The 26,338-nt window shown below is 37.4% G+C and overlaps 1 protein-coding gene across 2 annotated transcripts in view; it reads left to right on the top strand.

Moving 5' to 3' along the window:
• Positions 1–25,307, top strand: part of WFS1 (wolframin ER transmembrane glycoprotein) — a 32,549-nt gene extending 7,242 nt beyond the window's left edge. For both annotated transcript variants that reach the window (XM_057426596.1, XM_057426597.1), the window contains exons 3-8: positions 11,956–12,038; positions 15,267–15,411; positions 16,256–16,426; positions 17,077–17,157; positions 20,860–21,005; positions 22,594–25,307. In XM_057426596.1, the coding sequence (XP_057282579.1) occupies positions 11,956–12,038; positions 15,267–15,411; positions 16,256–16,426; positions 17,077–17,157; positions 20,860–21,005; positions 22,594–24,402 (2,435 nt within the window). In that variant the 3' untranslated portion in view covers positions 24,403–25,307. The remainder of the gene's footprint in view (positions 1–11,955; positions 12,039–15,266; positions 15,412–16,255; positions 16,427–17,076; positions 17,158–20,859; positions 21,006–22,593) is intronic.
• The last annotated feature ends 1,031 nt before the right edge of the window (positions 25,308–26,338 follow it).

Genomic DNA, 26,338 nt, shown 5'->3' with positions numbered 1-26,338 from the left:
ATCTTTTTCAGCATTTAAAATATATAATTGTTTTCTTCGGCTGATAACAAAGATACCGTTACTTACAATTTTTGTGTTCACACAGTGAACAAAGTTAAAAAAAGTGCCCTAGCTCAATCATTCTCTTATTTTTCAGGTGGATTGATTTTATAATCTGTTAGTTTATGATAGAAAAATGTTTATTCTAGCATAGTTCCCGGGTGTTATAAGGATAGAAATGAGCAGCCAAAGGGTAGAAGGGGGAAAGCTATATTCACATTAGTAAATGAAGTAATGAGAGAGGAGTGAGCCTAAATTGTTTAGTGCTAAGAACTCAAGCTTCCTATTGCATATTTGAAATTGAAGCTAGTGGTTGGAATACAATCTTTCAATTTAGTTTCTCCAGAAGGAATCCAGTGTGTGTGTTCCACTGTGCAAACAAAATGGGAACAGTTGGAAAATTAAAAGCACATTCATCATCTGAGCCAGTTCTCTAATATAATGCATCTGCACTCAGAAGTTAGGAGATATTTTGCAGTGGCTTTAGAGGAAAACATTTGGAAGTACCTAAACCTGCCTGTATGTTCATCTTCAAATAAAACTTCAACAAATCCCTGTTAGGCTACAGTACACAAGGAAATGTTTGTAACTGTTGTGCTGCTCAAGGGCCCCTTGCAGCAGCAGAAGGTCCATTTCATTGTGAAAGTTAGAAGGTGAGACTGGAAACAGTAAACTGGGAAATAAAACCAGTCCTTTGCAAAATTAGTCAGCTATTAGAAGTGCTTACTAAGCAAGGCAATAAGGCACTGTGGACTTGCAAAGCAATTGGGATGGGTCTTTCTTATAGGCCAGTCTATTTTGAGGGTAAGCTAATGAACTGTCTGTAGTACCTACCTGTGTGGTAAGGGGCTTAAACTGCAGAATTGCTGAAATGCCGTTGAGCATTGTGCAGTTACGATAACTTCAGGTCTTAATCTTCAAAAATAATGTGGGCTTGGTGAGGTTTATGATCTCATTTTTCTTTCTTTTTTTTTATCTTTTTTTGGTGGGGAGGTTTAATACTGATTATTACCACCTAAGCAATGACAAAAGCCTGTTTATTTTTAACTCTCTAGTTTTGGAACATGCTAGATTTATCCCAGCACATCCATAAAGGATTTAATGAGAGATGCCTGCATAGAAAAAGCAGAAGTACAATTCTCATGAGTTGTGTGTAAAGTTATTTTAGTGACTTTAAACGATGATTGTACAATATTCACTGTGCTAGAAAGGAACCCCTTTTAAGAACAGTTTTCACTCCACTTTTAAAATTTATAGTCCCTATAATATTATCACTCTTGGTCTCCCACCTACATGCATTTTTCTTTTTTTCATTGCTCTACTGACAATTTGCCTTAATTTTGTGGTGGTGAAGTTGTTCCTGTTTCAGTTTAATGCTGTTTAATGACTTGCAACTTGTGTGACTGAGACTGTTATCCTATCTACAAATGCATTGCTGTTCCCAGAGAAGTCAGAGTTGACTTCTAGACTTCAACATCTTTGTAAATAAAAGTTACTCCTTTCTCTCCCATCCCTGTTGCCACCTTTAAAAATAGAATGCCTATCAGTGTATGCTAATATAAATATTTTTAGTTGTTCCTGGGGAAAGTAGGACTATCTTAACATCTAACCATGGAAGTTGAAGTGCATAGAATAAAAATATGCAGCGTACTCTTAATTGTACCAAGCCCTTATTTTGCAGTTACAGTAAGAATCCAGGAGGCTTACAAGTGGATGAAAGGATTCAACACCTATGGATGAGCAAATAAGCATCTAAAGTTAATAAAACCATGTATCAAAGCAAAGATGTTTGTTGTACAAAATATTTATCCTTCTCCAGTTGGTTTCTCAGTGTCATTATAGTCTATAAGTACAAGTCATGTTTATGACGTGATGCTTAATGCACGCTTTTAAGCGGAATGTCGTTTTTTCCAGAAACTTTACTGCTACGCAGGTACTGCACACAATACCACCAGACTTCTGGAGCTTATGGAAAGTGAGTAGGAGGATTTCTCTAAGAGATTCATACTGGCTCTGCTGAACACTGAAAGCTCAACAGTACACTCCAGTGATACACAAAAGCTATTAGAACCTACATTTCTGTTACAAAATGTTCAAACAACTTTTTAAGCACATTGGTAATAGTCTCCCTGTGGATAGGCGGTTCAGATCTCTCTTAAAGAAAGAAATCGAGCGCCTTTCATTTCAGAGATAATGCCTACATGGCATTTTCTGGCAAATGAAAGGATTTTTATTTTGTCACTAAGATGTGTATGCTTTTGCTCCCAAGTGTGTCTGGTATTTTGGAAAGCTTGTTTCATAGCAAAAACTAAATCTGTAATAAAAAGCTGTACCCTCTTCCCTGAAAACCTTGAAATAGTTGGCTTTTGATTAACTTGCCAGACCTGTGCTCTCAGGCTTTTTGCAGGAAGATTTCCTTCCATATCAGAATTGCTACCATACACTTCCAAAAGAGACTGTAGGTACTATACATAACATGTCTCAGAAAGAAATAACTTCTAAGGAGATTTTGCACAAACTGTATTCTGCTGTAACTTTTAGTTGATGGACATGGACAGACATGCCCTTAAGCTTTCATTTTCCTGTTTTGACTGTTTATTGCGTGAATGAATATGCCTGCATTATTTGTGTGTGTATGCATTCTTGTTGCTTGCTTCCTATCTAATGTTATAAAATCTTCATATTTCAACATTGTAAAATATTCTTCATACTAACAAATGAGTTATTGCTGAGAATCTGCAAGAAAATTATTTTCTGTAGCTAGCGTATTTAATTTGAACTTCTTAAAGCAAATTCATTCAGTCTTCTAACGTAAATTAACTGCTTCATGTTCATGACAGGCTGTTATTTCTGATGTTTCAGTCATGCTTTGTTTCTTCTTTTCTCCTGTTGTTTTTTTAGTAACCCAGTAAGACCAGATGATGACAATACAGTCCCTTTATAGCTTTGAATTGTGTACTAAGACCTTTACCGACTTCATAAGAAGCTGTAACAATTTCTCCTTCTGACTGTCCCCTAGCAAAGGTAAATATTAGAGGAACAGAGAGCAAAACTGGTAAAAGCTGAGGAGCAGGAGACACAATTCTCTTACAAGAATGGTTTGAAAATCGTATTCTGTTGGCCAGAGCCGAAACCAGTACCTCAAAGCAGTCTGCATGTACAGAGTTTTTGCAAGGTGGGTTGTCTTTAGCAACTGGGTGGCTGGCTTTAAGAAGCCAAATGCTGCTTTTTCTGTTTTAGTTAATTTTAGCTTTATCCTACAGAAGGAATTGAAATCCAGGGGACAGAACACAGCCATTAAATGGCTTCCAGCAAGCTGAATATTTTTGTGGGTGTTTGTGGGAATCAGGTGATGATACACATCCTTTCTGTGCACCACCCTAACTTCCTTTGGGACAGAATTTATAGCATGTTTTTGAGGTGTTATTGGCTGTTTAATTTTCAAGCTAATCCAGTGCTGGGTTAGATACCTACAGCTTAATATAAACTCCAGGTTCTCTGATGAAACTTGTGGCACAGAGTGTATTTATAACTCTGAACTTAAAGATAATAGAATAGTTAGATTTTCCCTGCAAGTACTACTTAGGCATTTATTATTATCTTAAATATGGGATAAGCTTTACCTGTTGCACTTCAGAGACATGATTTGGTGGAAATCTCTAGACATAAAAAATAAAATGGGAATCCAGCTCCATGTTCATCATAAAGTCATGGAAGAGGCTTTTTCAAATACAGCAACTAGTTTAGTGTCATGTTTGTCTCCTCCTAAACATTTATTTGTTCATCTTATCTTGTTGGGGAAGGGGGGGGTGGAGTTGAGCAATGAATGTAAGTTACTCACACTAGTAACCTCTCAAAAGCAAGTAATTGTCTTTGTAATTCAGACAGTACTCCCTTTCAGATTCAATTACAATAAAGCCTCCTTGCTATAGCAGTAATGTGATGTATGCCTGAAGCTTCAATTAAGTACAGTGATGTGCAGTGTGACAAAGATCAGTTCAGACAGAGAATTTGTTCATGTGTGGGAGAAGATCTAATGTCAGAGACGACTTTCTTTCCTCCCTGCTCCCACCACAGTGATTTAGTTGGTGCAAAGACCTGTGCATGAAAGCTTGTCCCATACTACTCTTCATCAAATATGTCAATTACTCTTGTCAGTTAATCATGTGGAGCTAAGGAAAATGCTTGGCATTATGTGACTTTTTAAGTACAAGACCCACTTAAATTAAGCAGTGCATTTATTGGATAAAGCTGGTGAAAATATGAAGTGCAGTTTTTCTTGTGGATGCCATCCAGCTTTTTCTTCTGTCCTACTTGAACTAACAATTACCAGTAGTGGGTGTATTTTTTCATTAAGAAAGTATCACAACTCCAAGGTTTTATTCTGAGTGGTAATAGTTCGGAGTTTATCACTGTGTGTACAATGAATAAGGTGTCATCTTGGTGTTGGTGGCATTTACTAAATTTCAGCTGGCCATTTATTATTTAGTCATGAAATCCTTTTGCAGTTTTATTTGGGTTTTTTTCAGTAAGCACTTCTGAGGTGGTTTGGGTTTTTTTGGCCAGAATAACACAGAACTGTAACAGACTGTCCCCTCCCGTTAGTCCTTTTTATTTTTTTTTCTTTCACACATAAATGCATTGAACAAAATAGGCCTTATTGTGTATCACTTGGTGTCTAAACTGGTACTTTCCTCTGGGATAATAGGAGCCATGTATTTCTATTCTTTGTTTTTTTTTATTTCTTAATCTCTTATTTATCCATGTAACAGCCTACTTTCTAATTTGTTTAGAGGATTTTTGTAGCCTTACTCACTACCTTTGGAGACAGAAATATGAGCCAGATCTGCCCATCCTCAAACCTTTTGACTCTTTTTTTTTCAGGGATGTTTTATGTCAAGGCTTTTCACATAAGGTCTGATTTTACCCATCTTGTCTTTTATGTGCCCTCCAATAGGCTGAAGGGTTTTGGTTTTTTGTCTTTCACATATTTGCCTTGCATGGATATCAGTGTAACAGTCTCCGTTATTGTGGTTCTCTCTGGTATCATACTTCCTGCTTTCTATTTCTCAGGTTTAAGTGAGAGGCTACATGTTGCTGTATCTAATTCAATAGTTCATTTGGATAAACAATTAAGAGAAACTATAGTTTTAGACATAATTAGAAGAAACCATGGCTTCTTTAAGTCTGAGATTCCAGCACAGGAGCTTCTCAATGCTATTCCCTTGGAGGGGAAAAAAAAATGTCTTTTAGTAGATCATTATTGCAGCTTTGTCTTTTGGGTTTGTTTTTTTTTTCAAATAGTCAGTTGTCCCTGAATTGCGTGTAGGGCCTATGGTCTGCCTGCTAAGCTTGCTTCAGCTTGTGTGCTTGAAAAAGGCATAAAAAGGTGGTAACAAGGTTCTATATTGAGTTGTTCTCCAGAGTTCTTGATCTATCACAGTATATGTTTAAAATTCATTGTTGTTTTCTCTTTGTTTTGCTGTGACTGTAGCTTTACAATGACACTTATTTCTAAGAACATTTTTTCTCTTCTTTTTTTTTTTTTCCTCAAACTGGCTTTGCTTTTAAATACAAGTCTAGCAGGTTTTTTTTGCATCTGACACTCCTGTCTAGGAACTAAATCTAACTTGCTTTTACAAGCGCGGCTCACTAGCCTCTTAAACTAGGTTCTGTGTGTTCCTCAGAAGCAATGCTGTGGTATCATTTGTGAATGTGATACAGTGATGAGGTGGTTGAGGTCGTTATTGCTGCTTTCTGGCCTTTCAGCTGCTCTGATTTTTCAGTTTGTCTTAGTCATGTTTATTCCAACAAAAGATCAAAGAAACCACATTTGAAATCCTGTATTTAAAGAAATTAACTATTTATTGTTGCCTGGCTCACTTTGCTGGGTCATCTTGGTAGCAATTTTCATCTGTGGCAACTGTCAGATCTTCTCATGCAATGGTAAAAATGCTTATTTACTTTTCTTGGTGTGTATTTGGTGAGCTTGGAACTATGTTATCACTGGCTAGGACTGAATGTATCATATGTGATGTGCATACTCTTAACACTCCTGACTGTTTTCAGTCACTTCAGGATCACTTGCTATGCTAATAAAATGGGGCAGCCAATCCAGAAATCTTGTTTCCTGTCTTGTCATCTCGGATTCATTATTCTCCCCGCACATGGGTTTTACATGGGTTTTTTCCTCCTCCTCCTGCATGTCCCTGTCACTTTTTTTTCTGAGCCCAAATGAATGCTTGTAGTCATGATCATATAAAGTGTGTATGCCATAGAGGTTTTCCTTCGTATACTTAGTGTGGGTGTTGCATAATGCACTAATCTTTTCTTCAGTAGAGTTTGCATGTAGCTGTAATATTCACTTACAAAACCTGTAATTTCTTTTAAACTTATGTTTTTCAAATGAATACTTTATCTTCATTGTTGCTTCCTGTCTGAGAAACTCAGTTTTCCTTTTATCCTGTTCTCATTAGGTTTCCACTGTGCAAAGCACTTGCAAGCATCTTGGCTTATGCTTGTCTAAAAATGATTTGTTGTGCATGATAATATAACTGTCTTGGGGCTCGCCCCTAAAGCTGCATAAACAAATAATATATTAACTCAAAAGGCATAAGAGACCGTTTCTTTAAAAATACCATTTTTTCCTTTGGTATTCCTGGTTCATGGTCTTTCTGCTTTTTTATCTGGAATTCAGGTGCTGTAGCTGTGACCTAAGAAGAAAGAGCTGTGTGTACCTGGCCAGGGGGTGATAATAGCAGGCAAGGTGCTAAAACTCCCATGTTCTGGGTAAATCCCCTCTGCTGAGGGCTTTAATATATTTGTGTTGGTAGGAAAGTAAATCAACAATCAGTTTTATTTTTCAGCATGCACTCTATTGACTCTTTCTGCATGAGATAACCTTAATGGTTTGTCCTTCTTTTGAAGGAAGGCAGTGATTATTAGCAGTTAGAAAAGCACTTAAAAAATTGAGGTTGTTTTACGTGATGGATATGTGTGTATGGTCTACTCTCTGTGTATATATACAGATAAAAATCTTTCCTTGCATTTAAGGCTTACTGTGTATGTGCCTTTAAGTATTTTAGTATTGGTGAATGGAAGTGTCATACACAGTGTCATTTAAAATGCCTTTTTTTTTTGTTGAAACAATGCTTGTCTAAAGTGCGTGTAAAATGGTAAATACGTCATCAGACACTTTGCAACAAGTGAACCTAACTGCAATGATGCATGGTGTATTTCAGTTTTTTATGTTAAGGGTATTGGAAAGGTTGGGAATCTATTGCATCTACCATTGATTTGTGGTGCAGTAGTGGGAAGGAAATCTTATGACAACCACAGAAAACCACTGTGGTTGTCTACAGATCTTTTGCATTGAAAAGATTTCTTACCTAGATTTTGTAAATCCATTCTTCAGAACCTTGTATGAATGTTGAAGAGTTCTCTCAATTTTATCCCTTGAAGTCCAAAAATTAGGTTTATATGTGTTATTTAATCAATGGCGTTATCTTCCTTTTATGACTTGAGTTTTAAGCAGTGATACCTTTCAGTCTCACTTCAACTAATCCCCTGCTATGGATTAACTGCGTTTTTGTCAATTTAATTACTGAATGTCAGAGGTAAGGGATAATGATTGAATCCTAACATAGTACTGCATAATCTTCTTTAAAAACTGAAATGTTTCCATTTGCAGCATTTCCTATTTCTTGTCAAAACCTAACAGAAATGGTGAAAATGCCTGCTTGTGCTGAAATGAAGGCTAAATTTCCATTTAAGCCTATAGCAGTAAAGCTGGAATCTTACTTTATGTAGTCTATATACCAAGTAATGTGTAAAGTTTCAGAAAGTAAATAGTAATCATAAGTATTCATCAGCCTGTTTACAATCTACCTATATAAACAGCTGTGCTTAGACTTCTGTATTCTGAGTATTTTTACTGGAGCTGAAAAATATACTTTTTACTAGTAAACAGAAATGGCTCTGGTAATGTTTTGATGGCACCTTTGAAGTCTATCAGTTAATAATGTGCTATTTTAACTTACTATTCTAAATGCTGCATATGAGTGTGAAACAAACAGGTCAGTTTCATTGTACAAAGTCTTTTTAAATAAGTGCTTTAATAAAATAGGTTTTAAGTGACAGCTTTTACCTATTAAATGAAAAAGCCTGCATATCATAAGTGGGTATTTCTGTAGCCCTTCAGAGGTTTAAATGCTTTCTGCGATATAAGGATATAAATGCAGACGACTCAAGAATACATCTGCTTCATCCTTTGTACATCACAAATAATTGCTTTTTTTTTTCTGCTATCTTTTGAGTGGAACTGAGGAAATGAAAGGATACCATAGCATTTCATATCTTAAGCGCAAGACTTAATCACACAGAATAATAAAACCAAAACATTAAATTTTATTAATAATATTATTGTTCCAATATCCACTGAATAACTGGTGTTGAGTGACCTGTCTCTGAAGGTAAAATTAACCTAATTGGGAACTGAGTCACAGAGCAGCCTGGTGATGAACTAAGGTTTATAAAGGGTTGTGGTGGCAGAGGAAGGAACTACAGCCAAATGTTATGTACTAACCACCCTTCCATGTCCTTGTCCTCTCTTAATTTGTTTCTTATATGAATGTTATGTACCACTTAAAACTTGTGTGCTCTCAGTTGCCTGCTTTCATTTGAATGACTGCAGTGCTTGTGAGCCTTGAATAACTGACAGACTTCATTGGCTTATGTAAATGCACCTGACACACAACAGTTAGTGAAGTCTATTTTAATTGTCATAAAATATATATGAAGTATTGTAAGATGAATGTTCCTCTCTTCTGGAAATTTTCATATTCAAGACAAAGTAAAATTTGACATTAAAAGCCATGAGTTTTTAGCAAAGCTGGAAAATAAAAGCTTCTGCTGACAGCTTTTGCACTGCAGTACTCGTATGTGGGAGGAATACACATCAAGACGTTTTATGACTAAAAACACTCTTAAGAACAAGGGTGATAAGTTTTGAGATCACTGCTTTTTATAGTATTTGTGTGGTAGGTGTGTTTACTCTTGTATAGTATTTTTTCTAGCGTAGAGTTGAATTAAAAGAAAGTGTGTGTGTCCATCCTTGTTCTGTAACAACACTGTGTTTTAGACCTTAACCTTCTGAGGCTGACATCAGTACTTTATGAGACGGTGATTTGATACATCAGCCATGAAGCTTGAGTCGTTCATGCTTTATCCTTTTGCTCATCCTTCAACAAAATATTATAATCATGGGAACACTGTGATACTAAGCTATTCTAAATTTGATCTCCAAAACACTCCGCAACCTGCTCTTCTACCCTTGCCCTTCAACCATGGAACAAACCCACACGCATAATTTTAATTAACTGTCTGTTATTTATACTCATAGGTCACATGTGAGAGTACATAAAAGTGATAACTGAGTGGGAGGGATAGGGCAGTAGGTTGAAAATAACAGCAGGAAGCATTTCTTTCTCCTGGCAATCAGTGCTGTTAGAAAAAACGTTTCAACAAGTTTGCTGCAGTACCAGCACATTTTATTTTCCCAGTGAAGGTGGTAGTTGGACCATAAGGCTGCACATTTTTAATTTTGCCTTTTTTTTCTTTTTTTTTACCATCTTTATGAAGACCATTATTTACATGTTAATCTGCAATGTAATTCCAATAAAGTGACTATATCCTGGTGTCGAAGAAACAAAATGGGAATGCTTTACAGTTTTCTATTGTAATAAGTGTTCCTACCTAAAAGGCATTAATTTGAGTAGTAAGAGATGGAATGGGTCAGAACGATGCCATGGTCCTATGTGTGGCAAGTGGAGCAGGAGAGAAGGAAGCTCCTTTGCCTGTATAAGCTGCCAGCTGCTTTTCTTATTGATGCTTATATTAGTTGAGCAAACTGTTTTCTATAGTTTGCTTTTTGTATATGTGTAAATTCTGTTCTAATTGGCAAACACTAGCTTCTGAATGCTGTCTCCTACATTGATTTATCAGAGGATCACCAAAATATTTGTGGTGTTCTCTTCTTAATGTGTAGAAAACCCCAAACAGAAACAAAAAATCCATTGCCCAGGCAGTCGCTGCTGAAATGTTGATGCAAAGTAAGTTAATGGATGTGAGAGCACAGGGAGAAACTTGCCTTGCCCAACTTTTTTCATTTGGGTGGGGTAGATGGATGAATATTATGTTTCTTTCAAACAATATGCTCTTTCTTGTAACTTATTGTTTATTGTTGTCAGAGAGCCCCTGACTGATGTCTGCTGGTGTGAGTGGTGCCATCTGGAAAACAGGCTTCTGACTTATTTAGAGTTCAGTCCTGTAGGTTGTAAATCAGGGCAAGGAGATTAAATGATTAATTTTGGTGGGATGCTGTTTGCTGTTTTACAGTAATATTTTTACAGCTTTCTGAAAAGACCGAGTACTAAACGAAAATTATTTTTCATTGTGTGCCTTGTTTAGCCAGACAACATGTTATAATCTGGCATTAGTATTTTTCCAAGTGGAGCTTGGCAGACAAAACTGTGGGATGGTGAAGGAGAAAACTTACTTCATGGTTTGCTCTTGTTAAAATACATCCATTTTAATTAAAGTATTGGCTCACGGCCTGTTTTTATTTGGAAATAGTCCCAGTAGCAGGGATGCTAAAGAATGTAAGTGGCCTAGTTCTTCAGGAGATGGTTTGGAATGGGGTTCATTCTTTGCTGCCCCTCACCTTTTGAGAAATGGCAGATACTGAATGGCACCTCAGCTAGCAGGGATGCTTACCTGCTTTCTGGGTTACTGCTGTCAAATTAGGTAGGGAATGAAATCTGTAACTTGGAGTGGATGCCTGAAGTAACTGACTGCTGTGTTTCCTCCTACATTTGGAAATTCTGTTTCCCAACCACACTTTCTCATGCTGTGTGTGCCCTCAGTAGGTAGCTATTGTGCCTCAGTGGTGTGTTTGGTGACCTTGTGGGGTTGTGTGGTATGTCCAGGTCAAGCTTTGGCACTTGCTGCTGATTTTGTATCTTCTTTCTAACTACAGTTTTAGGTTGGCTGGTAAAGCTGTTATCCTGAATCAGTGGTATGTTGTCCTTTCTTACACTTAATTAACTTAAAGTGTAGAAATTTTATTGATTTTTCTCTTCAAAATTCTTCCAGACTCATTTATGAGAAGTATCTTATGAAAAAGTAGCAGTTTTGGCCTTTGTCATCTTTTCCTTTAAACTTGCTCTTCATTCATCAAGTAGCACGTGGCGTGATGATCTTTAATGGGTGCAAGATAAAGCTCTCAATTTTTTTTTCTTTGATTGGTGGAGCTATATGCTGCTTTTGAAGAAAAAACTGTTTTAAGTCTGTATGCGTACAGTAGATAGGAAAGGAGTTAAAAACCAGCTGTGATTGTGGAGCTAGACACAAAATAGGTTTATAAGGTGTAATTGCTGTTAGTTTCTGTATGCTGCTGGGGCTGAGGAATTGAGCTTTCAAATATACTGGACATGGTTTAAAGGCTAGTTAATTTTTCAAAACTGCTATTAAATAAAGAGGCTGCCAGGTGAAAGATTGAAGTGCTATCAAGAATAAGAGTAGCAGTAGTACAAAAGCTGTTCTGTACCGCATGTTCCACATGTGCGCATGTTTATTGTAATGCATGTTCTATTGAGAAATGAATTCTGTGGAAGTAAATGAGAAACTGTAAACTTTGTGTCATTCTATGGCTGCTATCGAATAACGTAATGTAAATATGCTGAAGTACAACAACTGAGATAAATATTGTAATGAGTTAATTTCCACTGTTCTTGCAAAACACTCTTGTTGGATTTTTGAGGTACATTCCTTTAGTTCTTAAGCCGCATATAGCAATGATTCAGAAAGTACTTTCAAATATTGCTAGTAAACAATTTTCTTTATCAAATTAATTTATAGAGGGCATGAAGGAAGAACCTGAAGTGCTTTTTGAGGAGCTGCTTGAGAGGGCCAAAGCTGGAGAACCCAAAGCACAAACAGAGGTAATTTTGTATGCTCTTTGTCCCGTCTTGTTTACTTTTAATTCCAAAAGTAGCACTGCCTGCTGAAGAAGTATTATCTCTTGTTTTGTTGAACTGTATCTGGTTTGTTCTTAAAACTATTCAAAGAAAGGTGATGCCAGATGGTTTCTCAGCCTGGAGAAATGCTGCTTGTTTGGGAGTGTTAATGGCTTCAGGTCCAGCTCTTGAGTAAGCTTTTGGGCTGCATGTGGAAACACAGAGAGTGGGCTGAGAGTATGGAGAAGGGACAGAACTGCACATGCCAAAGAGTTACTTGTGGAGGTGTGCAGATAGGGACTGTTAGATGCTGTTGATTCAGCCCTGAACCACTATATACAGAGATCCCAGAACTCTTAGGCTGGATGCTATGGAGGGAAATGCCATTGAGGTGCTTTAGCAGGAGCTGAGGTTAGTTGATGTTTTGCTCTTACAGCATTTCTCTGTTGATTTAACACATTTTAGAGAAGAAACCCCATCTCATTTCCTGAAAGTAGCTATGTTTAGTTGTGTAATGGCAGATATAATTTATTTAGTAATGGTAGCTCTGTCCCTGTATGTCTTAGCACTTTAGGTGTCCCTTAGATTTTAGACAAAATGCACCGGTTTTCAACTGCATTCCATTGTCTGCTCTATTGGTCTAGTATAAACAGCTTAACATTGTTTAAAACGGTTTTAATTCATGTTTTACTTGGTTAGGGTTTTCCTTGAGCATTCTTTTCCAGCCTCAGCTTTGCTTTGGTTATGGTCTCCTGCATGCTCATTGATAGTTTGGGTTTTTTCCCCCAGGATCACCACTAGTTTTGCAAATAAAAATAGAAGGTGGGGATTGCCAAGAAATCCTTTTAAAGCTGGTAAAAAAGCTCCAACAGAGCAGTGCCAGACTCACTTCCCACTCCCCTCTGAAGTTGTTTGAGGGGCAGACTGTCCTTGGAGTTGTAACCTGAGAGTAACAAATTCCTCACCTTTGAAATCGCCGGTGGCTTTTCGAAGAATGAGGCTTTAGCCTTTAGGGGTTCATTGCTGTAAAATCCACATTTTGGCTCTACTCATCCACACGAAGGAAAGATTACAGAACAAATTTTCTTAACTGGAAGTTAAATCCTGAAAGAATTTTTATGGGGCTCTCTAAGTCAGTTATGTATGCATATGTTTGTATATAAATAATGGGATTTTTTTTTCCTTCTCAATTCATTCCGCCTTCACTTCCTTCCTTTAGATCTTTTGCTGCTTACACTTTCTATTCCCACACAATAATAGGATTCTTGTCATAAAGAGATCCAGCATGCAATTCTGCTTCAGTATGCACTCAGGATGAATTGACTGCCTGAAAAGGAATCCCAAATACAGTCGTTTCTTTTCTATGCCATCAAATGTGATTTCCTTTGTGGAGAGGGTATTAACTTTCAGTTTTAAAAACCCTAAAAAAATATAGTTCTTCTCTTTTGCTGTATGCATACTTCTAGAATCAGTTAGAAGCATTTATTTTTATACCTTACCTTTGTAGGAGTACAAATGAGAAGCTGAGATGGTACTGTTATGCTGTTTGATAATAATTACAAAGTCAAACATGAGAAATCACTCCATTCCCTGGCTTATAGTTATTACTATGAGTTTATTCAGAAATTACCATGCAGTGACTATGGAGATACATACACTCTGAGTGGCTGTCAATCTGTATTACCTAGCTTTATGTTAGTTTATTGAGAAATAACTGTATAGAAGTTACGTACATGAGACGCCCACAGATGGGATTCTGTAATGGAGAAAAGGCAGCTCTGTGTCTTTAACTGGAGGATCTCTATAAGGGAACTGCTAGAGATAATCACCTCAGGCCCACAGGTGAGACCAGTCTTTGAAGAAGTATAGTATGAAGATCTGTGTTAGGCCGTTATCAGCTGTGACTGCATTTCAGTTTTAGCTCAAATGAGACTGTCCCATACTGCTTAAATGATAAATCTGAGGTTAAGACCTTTTCCCATCAGTTCTTCCTCCTTTGACTGCTGCAGGGCAGAACTTTGCAGCCTTCTTCAGATCATTCCCTGTAGGAGCTTTGCTGTGAGGGTGAAAGGTTTTGCTCTTATGGAGACAGCTGGTAGACCTTCCAGTAGTATTTCATGGAAAGCCTTTATGTTTGGTGTTGGGCTTGGAGATGGTTTGTTTTTTCTTTCTCTACCAAAACTTTTAACACACACAAAAACTTATAACTTTATAATCCAAACAAAGGGAAAATATTTTCTGTGTGCTCACATTTTAGGGGTGGGCTCTGTAGGTATTTTTTTGAGAGAGTAATTTTGATGAGTAAATCTTAATGCTGAGCTTAAGAAACAACCTCCCAAAACCCTCAGAATGTCAAAAAAAATACCAAAACCAAACATAAAACTTCAACTGTCATAAAACAGGTGTTATGTTATCCTTTTGCTTGTGCAGTAGCCTTGTGCAATGCAAGTAATTCCAGAATCTGCTAGCTGATGAGTTTCTGTGTCCAAGAGATCCTTAAGAACTTAAAAGCTGCGTCATTAAGTCCTGCTACTCTTAAAGCTTTGCTCAGTCTTGATAGTTACTAATATAAACATGTTCAAGAAAGCTGTTCCTGTCAGAGGATGTTATTTATCATGTAACTTGTTCAGGCAGTTCCTTTGTGAAATAAATAGCTGAAGTCATATCTACAGTTGGGTGATAAAGGTGATAAATTACTCGATTGCTGAAATTTCCTTTTTGTTGTTTTTGTTTTTCCATCTCATGCTCTCTTCTTGGTTTGCAACTATATCTGTGTGCTGCCTGTTGAGCTCCGGCATGACTTTGTATTCAGTGTTTTGTTCTCACTTTTGGATTACTTAATCCAACTTTTTTTCTTATTTCTACATGTTTTTGAGTAGCTTCACTGTATGTGCAGTGAGTTTAGCCACTATGATATCTACCCAATACCTATCTGTGTAGAAGTTGTTGAAGCACTCACTTCAGTGTATGAAACAGCTAAAAGGCTGGAGACCTAACCTCTACTGGAAGGAAAAGATCTTTTTGATTATACCGGTCTGTTTAATCTGTATGGGAATCATGTGAATTATTAATCTTTCAAAGGTAGGGGCAAATCTTTTGACCTCTTGTTTAGAGAGAATTTATTCTAGCTGAGTTCCAGGGGATGGGAGGAGGGAGACGGAATGTAGAGTATATTTCAGTAACTGAAGGAATTCTGTTTCCTATTTATTGTAGGTGGGAAAACACTTCTTAAGATTAGCAGAAGAGGAAGATGAAGAACTTAACAATTGCAGTGCAGTTGACTGGTTCATCCTTGCTGCTAAGCAGGGTCGAAGAGAAGCTGTCAAACTGTTGCGTAGATGCCTGGCAGACAGAAGAGGTATGGATTCTCTGAGACTTCTTGCCTGTGCTTCCCACTTTCTCTGAAGTAATACTGTATTTATTGTAACACTGAAAAGAGTAGTCAAAATAAGATGGGAATGTTCATGGCAAAATTATGTGAGTAGCTGCTGACAGTCTGTTCAAATAGGTGATTTAAAAGGCATTAGTTACTGGTGCTACTCATAAAAGCATTTTTATTGATTATTTGCTGGAATTCCTTCATGGAATTCATTCGTGTTCTTCCCCTTCCCACCTTTCACTGAAGCTTGTTTTTCTTTGACCGTGAAGGTCATATATAACCACACACCACCTACATATGTGCTGTTGTTTCATTCTTTTGCCCCTCTCCAACCCCTCTCCAAACTGGTCTTTTTCACTGTCTTCTCCCACTTAAAGGTTCATATCTTCCTTCATGCTACTTCCCACGCTTGGAATGGTCTTCTCTTGACTGTGAACTATCTGAACTCTTATTTATGGGGAGGAGGAGGGAGGAACCAAACCAAAAAACTCAACAAAACAATTTTCATTAAGTTGTTGCTGCTTGTTGCATGTCACCCATGCATATTCATACTACCTTTTTGCTTGAATAGCTGTACTTCAAAAGCTGAAGGATAATGCATATCTTGCACAGTCTTTGGAGTACGTTTTAAACTTAAGCAATGCGATTAGATTTAAATAAGCAATGGACACAAAGAGCATTTGTGCAATTTACTTAGGTGGTCAAAATGCAGATGAAACTTGAAAAGTTCTAGTCAAACTGGGAAAAATAAATTGTGGGCAAATCTGTCATTCCTGCACAGGTTGTGGGATAATAGTATGTAATGTGTTTTTCTTTTCTTGAGGTATTACTTCTGAGAATGAGCAAGAAGTGAAAAAGTTATCATCTGAGACTGACTTGGAGAGAGCTGTGAGGAAAGCTGCCTTGGTCATGTATTGGAAATTAAACCCAAAAAAGAAGAAGCAATTAGAAGTTTCTGAACTACTGGAAAATGTTGGGCAAGTTGACAATGAAGGTTTGTTAACAATGAGTGAACTGATTCGTGGTATTGCTACAATACAGACTGGCAGGCAGAATACAGCTAAAAACTTAAAGGGCCTTATAAACAATCAGATGTGAGGTAACAGTAAATGTATGAGCTACTTAAGGAAAAGTAACATTAACAACTTGTAACTCGCTTACTAACTGTGCTGTCTGGACCAACAGCTAGTTCATAAAATCCTGCCAACTCTTGCTGTAGCCGTGATTCAATTAAGCATTAAGCACTCATTCAAGTGACCAAATGTTAAAAATATCATCATTTGGCACTTGCTGTCCTTGGAAAATAATTTTAATGCATTTACTCAATTTGATTGTTTACTTATTTGTCCCTTAACAGTCATCCTCACAATATCTTACTAGATGTTTCAAGTTACAGACCTAGTCTTCAAGACACGTATCTCACTCTGCTGTTACAGCAGCATATGTTAACTATATCAATGCTATTCCCTTTTCTAATACAGTAATAGGGGTATATAAAGCTATATAGCCACTCCTTACCTGTTTACATGTACATTTGTCTTTTTCCTGATTTTGAGAAAATATCATTCTCCAGATACCACAGTTTGAAGAACATTCCAGTTATTTTTTGATCACTTTGACTGCTTTGATTTTCCATTGAGCCAGATGGTGAGAAGCAGCCTGGCCCACTCCCAAAGTCGGTGCAGAAGCAGAGAAGAATGCTGGAGCGATTAGTGAGCTGTGAATGTGAGTGCATGCTACTGCTTTCAATCCTTGCCTGTGGTTTTGGTTTCCATTTTGTTTTGCTAGGCAATTTTGTGCTGCTGGAGTAGGTATGTATAGCAAGTTTGTATTGATGTAAACCGACAGTGTTGATTTATTATATGTGCATGATAAATACCTGATCTGCATGTGATGTTACAGAAGACATCACCATTACAGTCAACTTGTCAGTGATTAGTATTCTAAGAGGAGTTTGCATGTCAATTGTTATTTTTATATTCTTGACCTTTCAGCACATACAAGTCTATTCAGCAAAAAAGTCTTTGCACTTCCATTTTTCTTTTAGTTTAAACTGTAGTAACCTGTCTGATTACAAGATGGAAAGTAATTATGCAACCATTTAATACAGACAGATCCCTCATTCTATTTGCATTGCTTCTGTTTGCCATTCCCTTATAATTAATGTTTGTCTTTTCATATTTGTTTAAGAAATGATGTAGGAAAGATGCAATGCACCAAGATATTTCTTTCATAACACAGGAGCAGGTAGTTCATATAGTGAGGAAAATTAAACCACTCAGCACACAGTCAGATTTGTAGACCCAAATCTGTGAGTTCTGCAAGGTATGTTGTGGTGGGGGGCTGGAGTTGAAATACGGTTCTCCCTAGCCTTGCTTACCTGAAAAATGCTGATATGCTGCTGGGACTTTAGGAGAAAAGTCAAGTTCTTATATTAAGAAAATGAATTCTAAACAATGCAGGATGTGTGGTTTTTCAAGAAGTTGCAAACATATAATTATGGTATATAACGTAAGGTTTGATTAATTGTTGTTTGGAAAATCTCACTTCCTTGAAATGCAGAGGTCATGTGAAATAGTTCATGTGCAATCTGGATCAGTTTTTGAAGAGGACTTTTAAATATTGCAAAGCATATTACTTACTAGTACATCTATAGTTGAGAATACATGTAATTAAAACATCACGTGTGGATTAGTGAACCAGATATGGGGGTTTGCAGGTTTAAATTCCTTGAAAGATCAGATGTACCTTTCATTAGGTCAGTTTGGTGTTCACCTTCAAGGATTGTGTTTACTATGCAGGTGACTTATGAAAATAACATTCCTAAGAATGGCGTATTTCAGTTTTACATTAACTTTCATGGAAGTAAAACAGGAGGAGGGTCACATGCATAAGTAAGGAAGGAGGTGACGGGAGAAATAGTATTTTGGAGACTGTGCTTCTGGTCCTGTCAAAGCTTGTGCGAGAGGAGGTCAGCTGTTCTTGTGACTTGTTTGCCACTTCTGGAAAGCTAGAAATAGCCCTTCAAAGGTGAGACCTTTGTGTTTCATTGTCCAGTCACTGTATCATGAGTTCATTGGAGCTATGCTGCATCGGTGCTTAGTGGACAACACTAATGTTCTTTCCATCCCTTAACTGAACAGGACATGCTGGATAAAGCTAGTGCAAAGCAAGTCATTTTGTTCTGGATTCTTCAGTAATTCAGAGAGTGTCAGGAAAAGGAACTGGCAATTTCTTTAATTTTATTTTTTTTGAAGGTTTAAGTGGCAGATAAAATAACAGGAGAGTAAATGAACCTACAGGTAAGTGTAGGCAGAAATTGATGTGCATATTTTTCTTATTTCTGTGGCAGATGGGGGAGGCAGGGGAATTCGTCAGAACCAAATTGAAAAAAAAATCTCTGAATAATAAAGTAGGATCTACAACATACGCTTTTTATATCAAATTTAGAGACACTTGGATGACAAAATACTAATAACATTTAAAAACGAAAAGTTTTCATCAAACGCTTAAAGTAGGAGTTAAGCTGTTACCTCTTCTCTGGAGAGCTTTTATCTCTTCATGGATGAAAAAGCCAGAATTTACTTCTCCGATCCACTTGAGCTTCTCCATTCATCTTGCTAGCAGGAGATTCTTCCTGCAGTTTTAATATATTGCCAATATTTGGAAGATAATTTTTGAGCCACATACATGCTTGCAGATATCTGATCTGGGCTATCCTGAGCGGAGGTATAAACAGAAGATTGGATCTGACATTGCCAGCGGACAGTTGTTGCGTGCCTGAGAGTATACTTGTCATTACATTTGATAGGTTGTCTGTACATGATAAGTTAAAACTCCTTCCCTCTCAGGATGTCCCATGGTCCTGTAAAAGTGCTGTTGAGGCATTTTTGTGAGGTTCTAACCTTGTCTGCTTGCTGATTCCACACCAAAATCCTATCTTACCACTGTATATTTTGTCCCGATAAGACAATAAATTTAGATGACAGATTTGGCATTGGGCTTGATCTGGACCCCACCAAGATAGCTAAGGTGTCTCACTGATTTCCCTGTTGCCTTTCAGTCTGTGAATTATAATTAGCAAGAATAAATCCTTTCTTGGTTGTTTGGAGGCATGTCAGATGGTATTTTGTGGAACCTGCAGGTTCATGCAGTGGTGGAGGGAGTAAAAGTCCAAGCAAAAGGCAACATTCATGTTGTAAGATTAAAGCAAAGGATAGATAGGTTGTAAGCTGCTGTTTTTCTTTTGAACTTTCTAACACCCCTTTTCCTGTAGCAGGTATCTCACCACAAATGTTTGATTTTGTTCTGCATCTACAGTGTTTTCAATATTAAATACTGATATATCCCTGTGTAATTTCTATAAATGTAGCATTTAAAATAATTTCTTAATAGGCTCAAACTCACTATTCCTCTGATTTTAAATTTAGTGCAGCAGTTCAGTTTTCTGTATCTTTAAAATCCCAAACTAGTACTAAGCAGGCCAGCTTTCATACCTGTGTATCAGCTGACTAGCTAAATTTACTGTGTAGGAGTTGTGTTACGGATTTTTGTCATTCAAAAGTCTTTCATATCTACAGCAATGTCATTTGCTTTAGTGTATGGAAAAAAGTTGCTGCTAATTATCCTTCTTTACAAACGACCTCAAACTACTATAGAAATGAGCTAATCCATGCTAATGTAAGGAACTGGCTGTGCAGAGTTTGGAGCAGTGTGTAAATCATTTTCTGTCTTGCAGCATCCTTACAGTTTTCAGAAGTAACCTCTTGCCTCCCTTCTGCTCATAAGAGTGGATAAGGATCTTCAGGGCAGAGTGGTCCATTTGCCTCTGTGCACAGCTAAGCGAAGTATTTTGTTACTGTCTGTTTGGTTTAGATCACAGGTGATATTGTTTATACAGTTTGGGGGAGACCATTTGTATAGCCACACAGCATAGTGAATTAATACACTGTAAATAATCTATATTAAGTCTTGTAGATATGAATAATTGGGCATTTACCATAATTATGTCTGCAGTTTCTGAACTCAGAAAAATGACAACACGTTAAATGCCAAATTAGAAGTTAGTTTTTCAGTTAATAACATACAGATAATTCATTATCGTTTCTGTACAATTCTTTGCTTTCAGTGTGGCTGTTGGTTAAAGATGGCTCTCAAGCAGTTGTGAAAGATAAAATATCTTACGATTTAAAACTGTTTGACCTAATCCAGTAGTCTTTTTTTTTTTTCTTGGAATACTTGCAGATAAGATACGTTCACACACTTTGTTCTCCTGCTTACTGGTATAATAAACTTACCTGCTGATCTGACAAGATTTAGAGTAGTCATATGTTGCTGGTACAAGCACGGATCTCAGAACAAGTGGAAACACATAATCCATAAGGTGTTGTGATGCTATTTATTCAATGTCTGTATTTTATCTTATAGCTAAAAAATTTATTGCTTTGGATGACTTTGTTGAAATTACCAAGAAGTACGCAAAGGGAATCATCCCATCTAACCTGATCATGCATGAAGAGGAAGATGATGAATTGGCAGGGAAGACTCCTGAAGAGCTACCCCTGCGACTGAAGGTAAAAAGGCAATACTGAACAGGTTATGTTGAAGGGCTGTTAACTTGGGTGTTTCAGTCAAGACAAAAGTGACTTGCACTTGACTCTCAGAGCTGATGTTTAGTCTATATAAGTCAGTACAAAAATCGCTGCTTTAATTTCTTTTTGGACTTGAATTCATATATATGTTTACAGTTTCATATATATGAGTCGTAAATTTAAGAGAAAGGAGTAATTATCTTCCCTTGAAGAGGGCAATCTGCCTTCATTACATCTCAGCAAGGATTTGAATGTCCCTATCATAACTGTCATATTTTTATTACAGATGTCATGTTATGTTTCATATCGTGCCTATTTAAACAGGAGCAAGCAGGCCATAGCCTTGAGGTGTGAAAAATTTTTATTATGAAGGAATTCAAGAACAGCAGAACTTGCTGTTAGTTTCTACACTGATACTTCATTAGGTAGTGAAAGTAAAAAGGGAAATTGAGGTGTCTGCATTCATACTGGTGTAAATTTCAAGCGAGGTAGGGGTTTTTTAGCTGCTGACATGAGAGGTTTTGTTGTAATCGTTGTCATTTTGTTGTCCATTGTCATATGGTAGGGGTGGAAAAAAGAAGGATGAGTAGTATGTCTTTTCAGTCGTTTGAATAACTAATACTCTGAAATAGATGCATTTACAAAGAACAGGGGACACCTTTGCTAATAAATAAGCTTATGCCCAAGTCATTGTGGGTTACCCCAGTTCATCACAGCGCTGAAACATTCTTTGCCTTTCCCATGAACTAATTAATCTAAGTTAATTAAGCCTAAGTTCTGAGAAGACATAAAAACTATATGGAGGAAGGAGGATTGTTCACAGAATCTAATAGGCAGATGCAGTGAGTGTGTGTTTGAACAATCCTGTACCTTTTTATTGATCCTATGTAAAGTGCATGGCTGGTCACAGGGAGAGGATTCAATCCAGCAATTCCTCTATTCTCTGGTGACTGTGTTGGAAAATGCCACATCAGATAGGTAGTTTTAAGATCCTGTACAGTTACTGTTCTGGAGTTAAAAAAATCCCTAAACGTGTAGTAATTATAGATAAAAATATTTATGCTGCTTCCAAATGATATTTTGGTAGCTGTATCTTTAGCTGCTTGGGAAGAATTGTTTTAAAGATAAACCACAGCTGTAAAGACTTCCTGTAAGTGCATATGAATCATATGCAACACTTCTTGTATGTGTATCACAATATATAGCATAATCCTTGCAGAACAGTGGCAAAGTTAAGTGCTTTAAAGCTACAGTTCTCACAGCTCAGGTAATAACCTAAGATAGTAGAAGACTGGAGACATGTAGTTTATCTTCAGTACAAAGTTAGCAGAGCAGAATATTTGACTAGGAAGCCATTTAACTATGTGTGTCAAGGGTAATGAAATACATCTTTCATGGAATCAAAATCGCCTCTGAGCTTCATCTGACTGAATTCATCAAAATAAAGCTAATAATCTCAAAGTAATCTAATTTTATTGGCAACTTTCATCTGAAATATAAATCTTTTTGTGTCAGCTGATGTTAGACAACTGACTGCCCATAAATAAAATGCTTCTTTCTGTCTTTCCAGGTTGTAAAATACCCACTTCATGCCATTATGGAAATTAAAGAATACCTGATAGATATTGCATCAAAGGCAGGAATGCATTGGCTGTCTACCATTGTTCCAACACACCATATCAATGCTCTCATCTTTTTCTTCATCATCAGTAATCTGACAATTGAGTTTTTTGCCTTCATTATTCCATTAGTCATATTCTATTTGTCCTTCATTTCTATGGTGATATGCACACTGAAAGTTTTTCAGGACAGTAAGGCTTGGGAAAACTTTCGCACGTTGACTGACTTACTACTTCGTTTTGAACCAAACCTAGATGTTGAGCAAGCTGAGGTGAACTTTGGATGGAATCACTTAGAGCCATATATCTATTTTTTACTCTCAGTATTCTTTGTCATTTTTTCCTTCCCTATAGCAAGCAAAGACTGCATACCATGCTCAGAATTAGCTACCATCTCAGTTTTCTTCACAGTGACAAGTTACATGAGTTTAAGCACTTGTGCAGAGCCTTACACACGAAGAGCATTAATGACTGAGGTAGCAGCAGGTTGTTTGTCCCTATTGCAGGTATTACCTGGGAATTTTGGCTACTTGCAATTTTTGGGTAAAACATTCTTTACTGTTCCTGTAGGCCATTTCTTTGTTATAAACGTAAGCATCCCATGCCTTCTGTTTTTGTACTTGTTCTATCTTTTCTTTAGAATGGCACAACTACGGAATTTTAAAGGTACCTACTGCTACCTGGTCCCGTATCTGGTCTGCTTTATGTGGTGTGAACTCTCTGTGGTCATTCTGCGGGAGTCCTCTGGCATTGGGCTCGTTCGTGCATCAATTGGTTATTTCCTCTTTCTCTTTGCACTCCCAGTGCTAGGTATAGGCATTGCACTGATGTGTCTTATCCATTTCATTAAGTGGTTTGTGTCTCTGGAGCTCATGAAAATTTTAGTGACTCTGGTTTTGTGTACTGTTCCTTTGCTCTTCCGCTGGTGGACAAAAGTTAACTTCTCTGTAGTGGAAATGTTTAAATCCCTCACTCGTAGCTCAATTGTGAAACTCATTCTAGTGTGGATTACTGCTGTAGTGTTGTTCTGTTGGTTCTATGTGTATCGATCAGAGGGAATGAAAGTTTACAACTCCACCTTGACGTGGAATCAGTATTCTTTCCTCTGCGGACCCAGGTCGTGGAAGGAGACAAACATGGCCCGCACTCAGATTCTGTGTAGCCACCTGGAAGGTCACAGAGTGACGTGGACTGGGCGGTTCAAGTACGTGCGTGTGACAGAAATTGAGAATAGTGCAGAATCTGCAATAAATATGCTTCCACTTTTTATTGGTGATTGGATGAGATGCTTGTATGGTGAAACCTACCCTCCCTGTGACCCCAAAAATGTGACACTAGAGGAGGAAGAATTGTGTCGTCTCAAGTATTTGACAAAGCATAACTGCCACATGAAAATGTTTGATCGATACAAATTTGAAATAACTGTGGGTATGCCTTTCAGTAGCAAAAATGGAACCAAGTCTATAGAGGAGGATGATATAACCAAAGATATTGTGCTGAAGGCAAGCAGTGAGTTTAAAAAAGTGTTGTTGAACTTGAGGCAAGGGAGTATAATTGAATTCAGCACAATTCTGGAGGGCCGTCTTGGCAGTAAATGGCCTGTCTTTGAACTGAAAGCAATCACTTGCTTGAATTGCATGTCTAAACTCTTACCTGCCGGGAGGCATGTGAAAATAGAGCAAGACTGGAGGAGCACAGTGCATACAGCCATTAAATTTGCTTTTGATTTTTTCTTCTTCCCATTCCTGTCAGCTGCATAATGAGCTCTCATATTGGTTCAGTGCTATCTTCAGTGTACGCTGCATTTACACTATCAAAGGGTTGGCTTCTTAAAAGGTTGAGGAAAAAAAAAAAGAAACAAAAACCAAAGCCACCTTCCTGTAGCAATGCTCAAACTGTATGCTACTGTAGAGCATTGGTTGAGTTTTGCAAGTGTACACGGTGTATCCTGACTTTAAACCCTGTATGACTGAAGTAATATATACTGGTTTAATATTATAAATGAATACAGGGGATTGCTGCTGACTAATTGCATGGAGACTATTTTGTCCACAATGGATATATATTTGCCTGTGGTATGACACTAGATGAATTCACTTGCTCAATGTTAAAAGCACTTTACTCTTTAAATATTCACAGTGTGCCCATTTGTATTTTCACAGGCATGACTTAGAATAGGTAGCTGACAACAGGTTGTGTTGCATATATTGCTTCTATTTATTTGGTGTTTTCTAGACAAAAGTGATCTTACAGTCTGTACCTGGTGGTGTACAGTTCTGCATACAGAACTCCTTGTTTCACTACTGGTTCAGAAGATAGTGACTAATGTTTTCTGGAAGGGCACAACATCTTGCACCCAGCAAGGCTATAAAACCTTCTCGAGCATAAAACATACTGTACGAAATATGCTATTTGTCCTGAGTGGTTACAGTAGCTACACGTATGACACTAAGGTATAATCCATGCTGGTGTGTGAAGGACGAACACCAGAGAGTAAGGCTGGTATCAAGGTGGTACCAGTAACGGACAAGCCAAAGCAACTGAAAGTAGTACCTAAAATTCTGCTGTGGAAACTGAAATAGAATGTTTGTTTAATGATTTGTATTGTGCAGATAAACATGAAATACAAACTTGAATTAAATGGGTACATTTGTTCCCAATGCTTTGATGTTGTGAGCAGTTGTTTATGTTGCGCTTATAACAGCTTTCACTGAGAAATACAATCTAGAGTAAAATGTTGTGGTGTGAGATATTTAAAGTTCTGCTTCACATTATTTAAAACTCCCAGTAAAATCTGCATAGGCTGCTGTAGCTATGAAATCTGCTCGTACTGCTTACCTCTGCTTTCATTGTGACTTACTACCTTTTTTGACCACTAGATGACTGTACTTCACCGATACATCACGTTGTTTCATCCAGAGATCCTGTTAGATGCATTAGATTCTTTTTTTTTCCTTTGCATATTAGTCATATGGGGATGGGGAGAAGTGTTATCAGTAAAAACTCTTGGTAGAGAAGGGGAAGCTTCTGCAAACAACGAAGCATTTGGCTGCACTCCCAACTATGGGACCCTCTTGAGCATCACCCTGTGCTGCAGGTAGGAAGAAGCCAAAGGCCCATACAGGTGTGCTGCCTGGGTCCCAGGTGGTGAGCAAAGCATGATGCTGTAGAGCAGAAGCCTCTGCCATCCAAAGCCACATATATCAGAAAATCAGTGGAGTAGGATCATGTCTTCTAGCTTTGAAAGTTGTCAATGATCTTTTGTTCCACCTGGGGAAAAGAAATGGTGTTAAGGTGCAAATTTGGCTTAGTTTCATTAACCTGGTCTAATTTTGGATGGAAATAAGCTGGACTTAGCCCTTTCTTCTCCTTTGGCTAGCACATCCATAGGCTCTTTTTCAATACCTAAACATTCTTCCTGGCTGTAAAATATAAGCACAAAACATGCAGATTTTTTTTTTTTTAATCTTTTTTTTTTTTTTTTGTTTTTGTTACTTATACATAATTGGGAAACTTCATATGTAAGCAGGGAAAAAACGGCAAAAGTCTTGGTATTCAGTGGTAATGTTAAAAATTCTTCTGGTTTTAGCTTTTGTTCTTTGTAAGGATGACAATTTACTGACTTACTGTGGTGCATTTTGAATAAGTTATTAACAAAAGGGTTAATCCAGGTAATTCAGTTCCCATCTGCAACAT

Source organism: Pezoporus wallicus, unplaced genomic scaffold, assembly GCF_028554395.1.
Source record: "Pezoporus wallicus isolate ANWC-B61680 ecotype Strahan unplaced genomic scaffold, APGP_CSIRO_Pwel_v1 scaffold_13239, whole genome shotgun sequence".
NCBI classification, from domain to species: domain Eukaryota; kingdom Metazoa; phylum Chordata; class Aves; order Psittaciformes; family Psittacidae; genus Pezoporus; species Pezoporus wallicus.
This window is presented reverse-complemented; position numbering and strand designations above follow the sequence as displayed.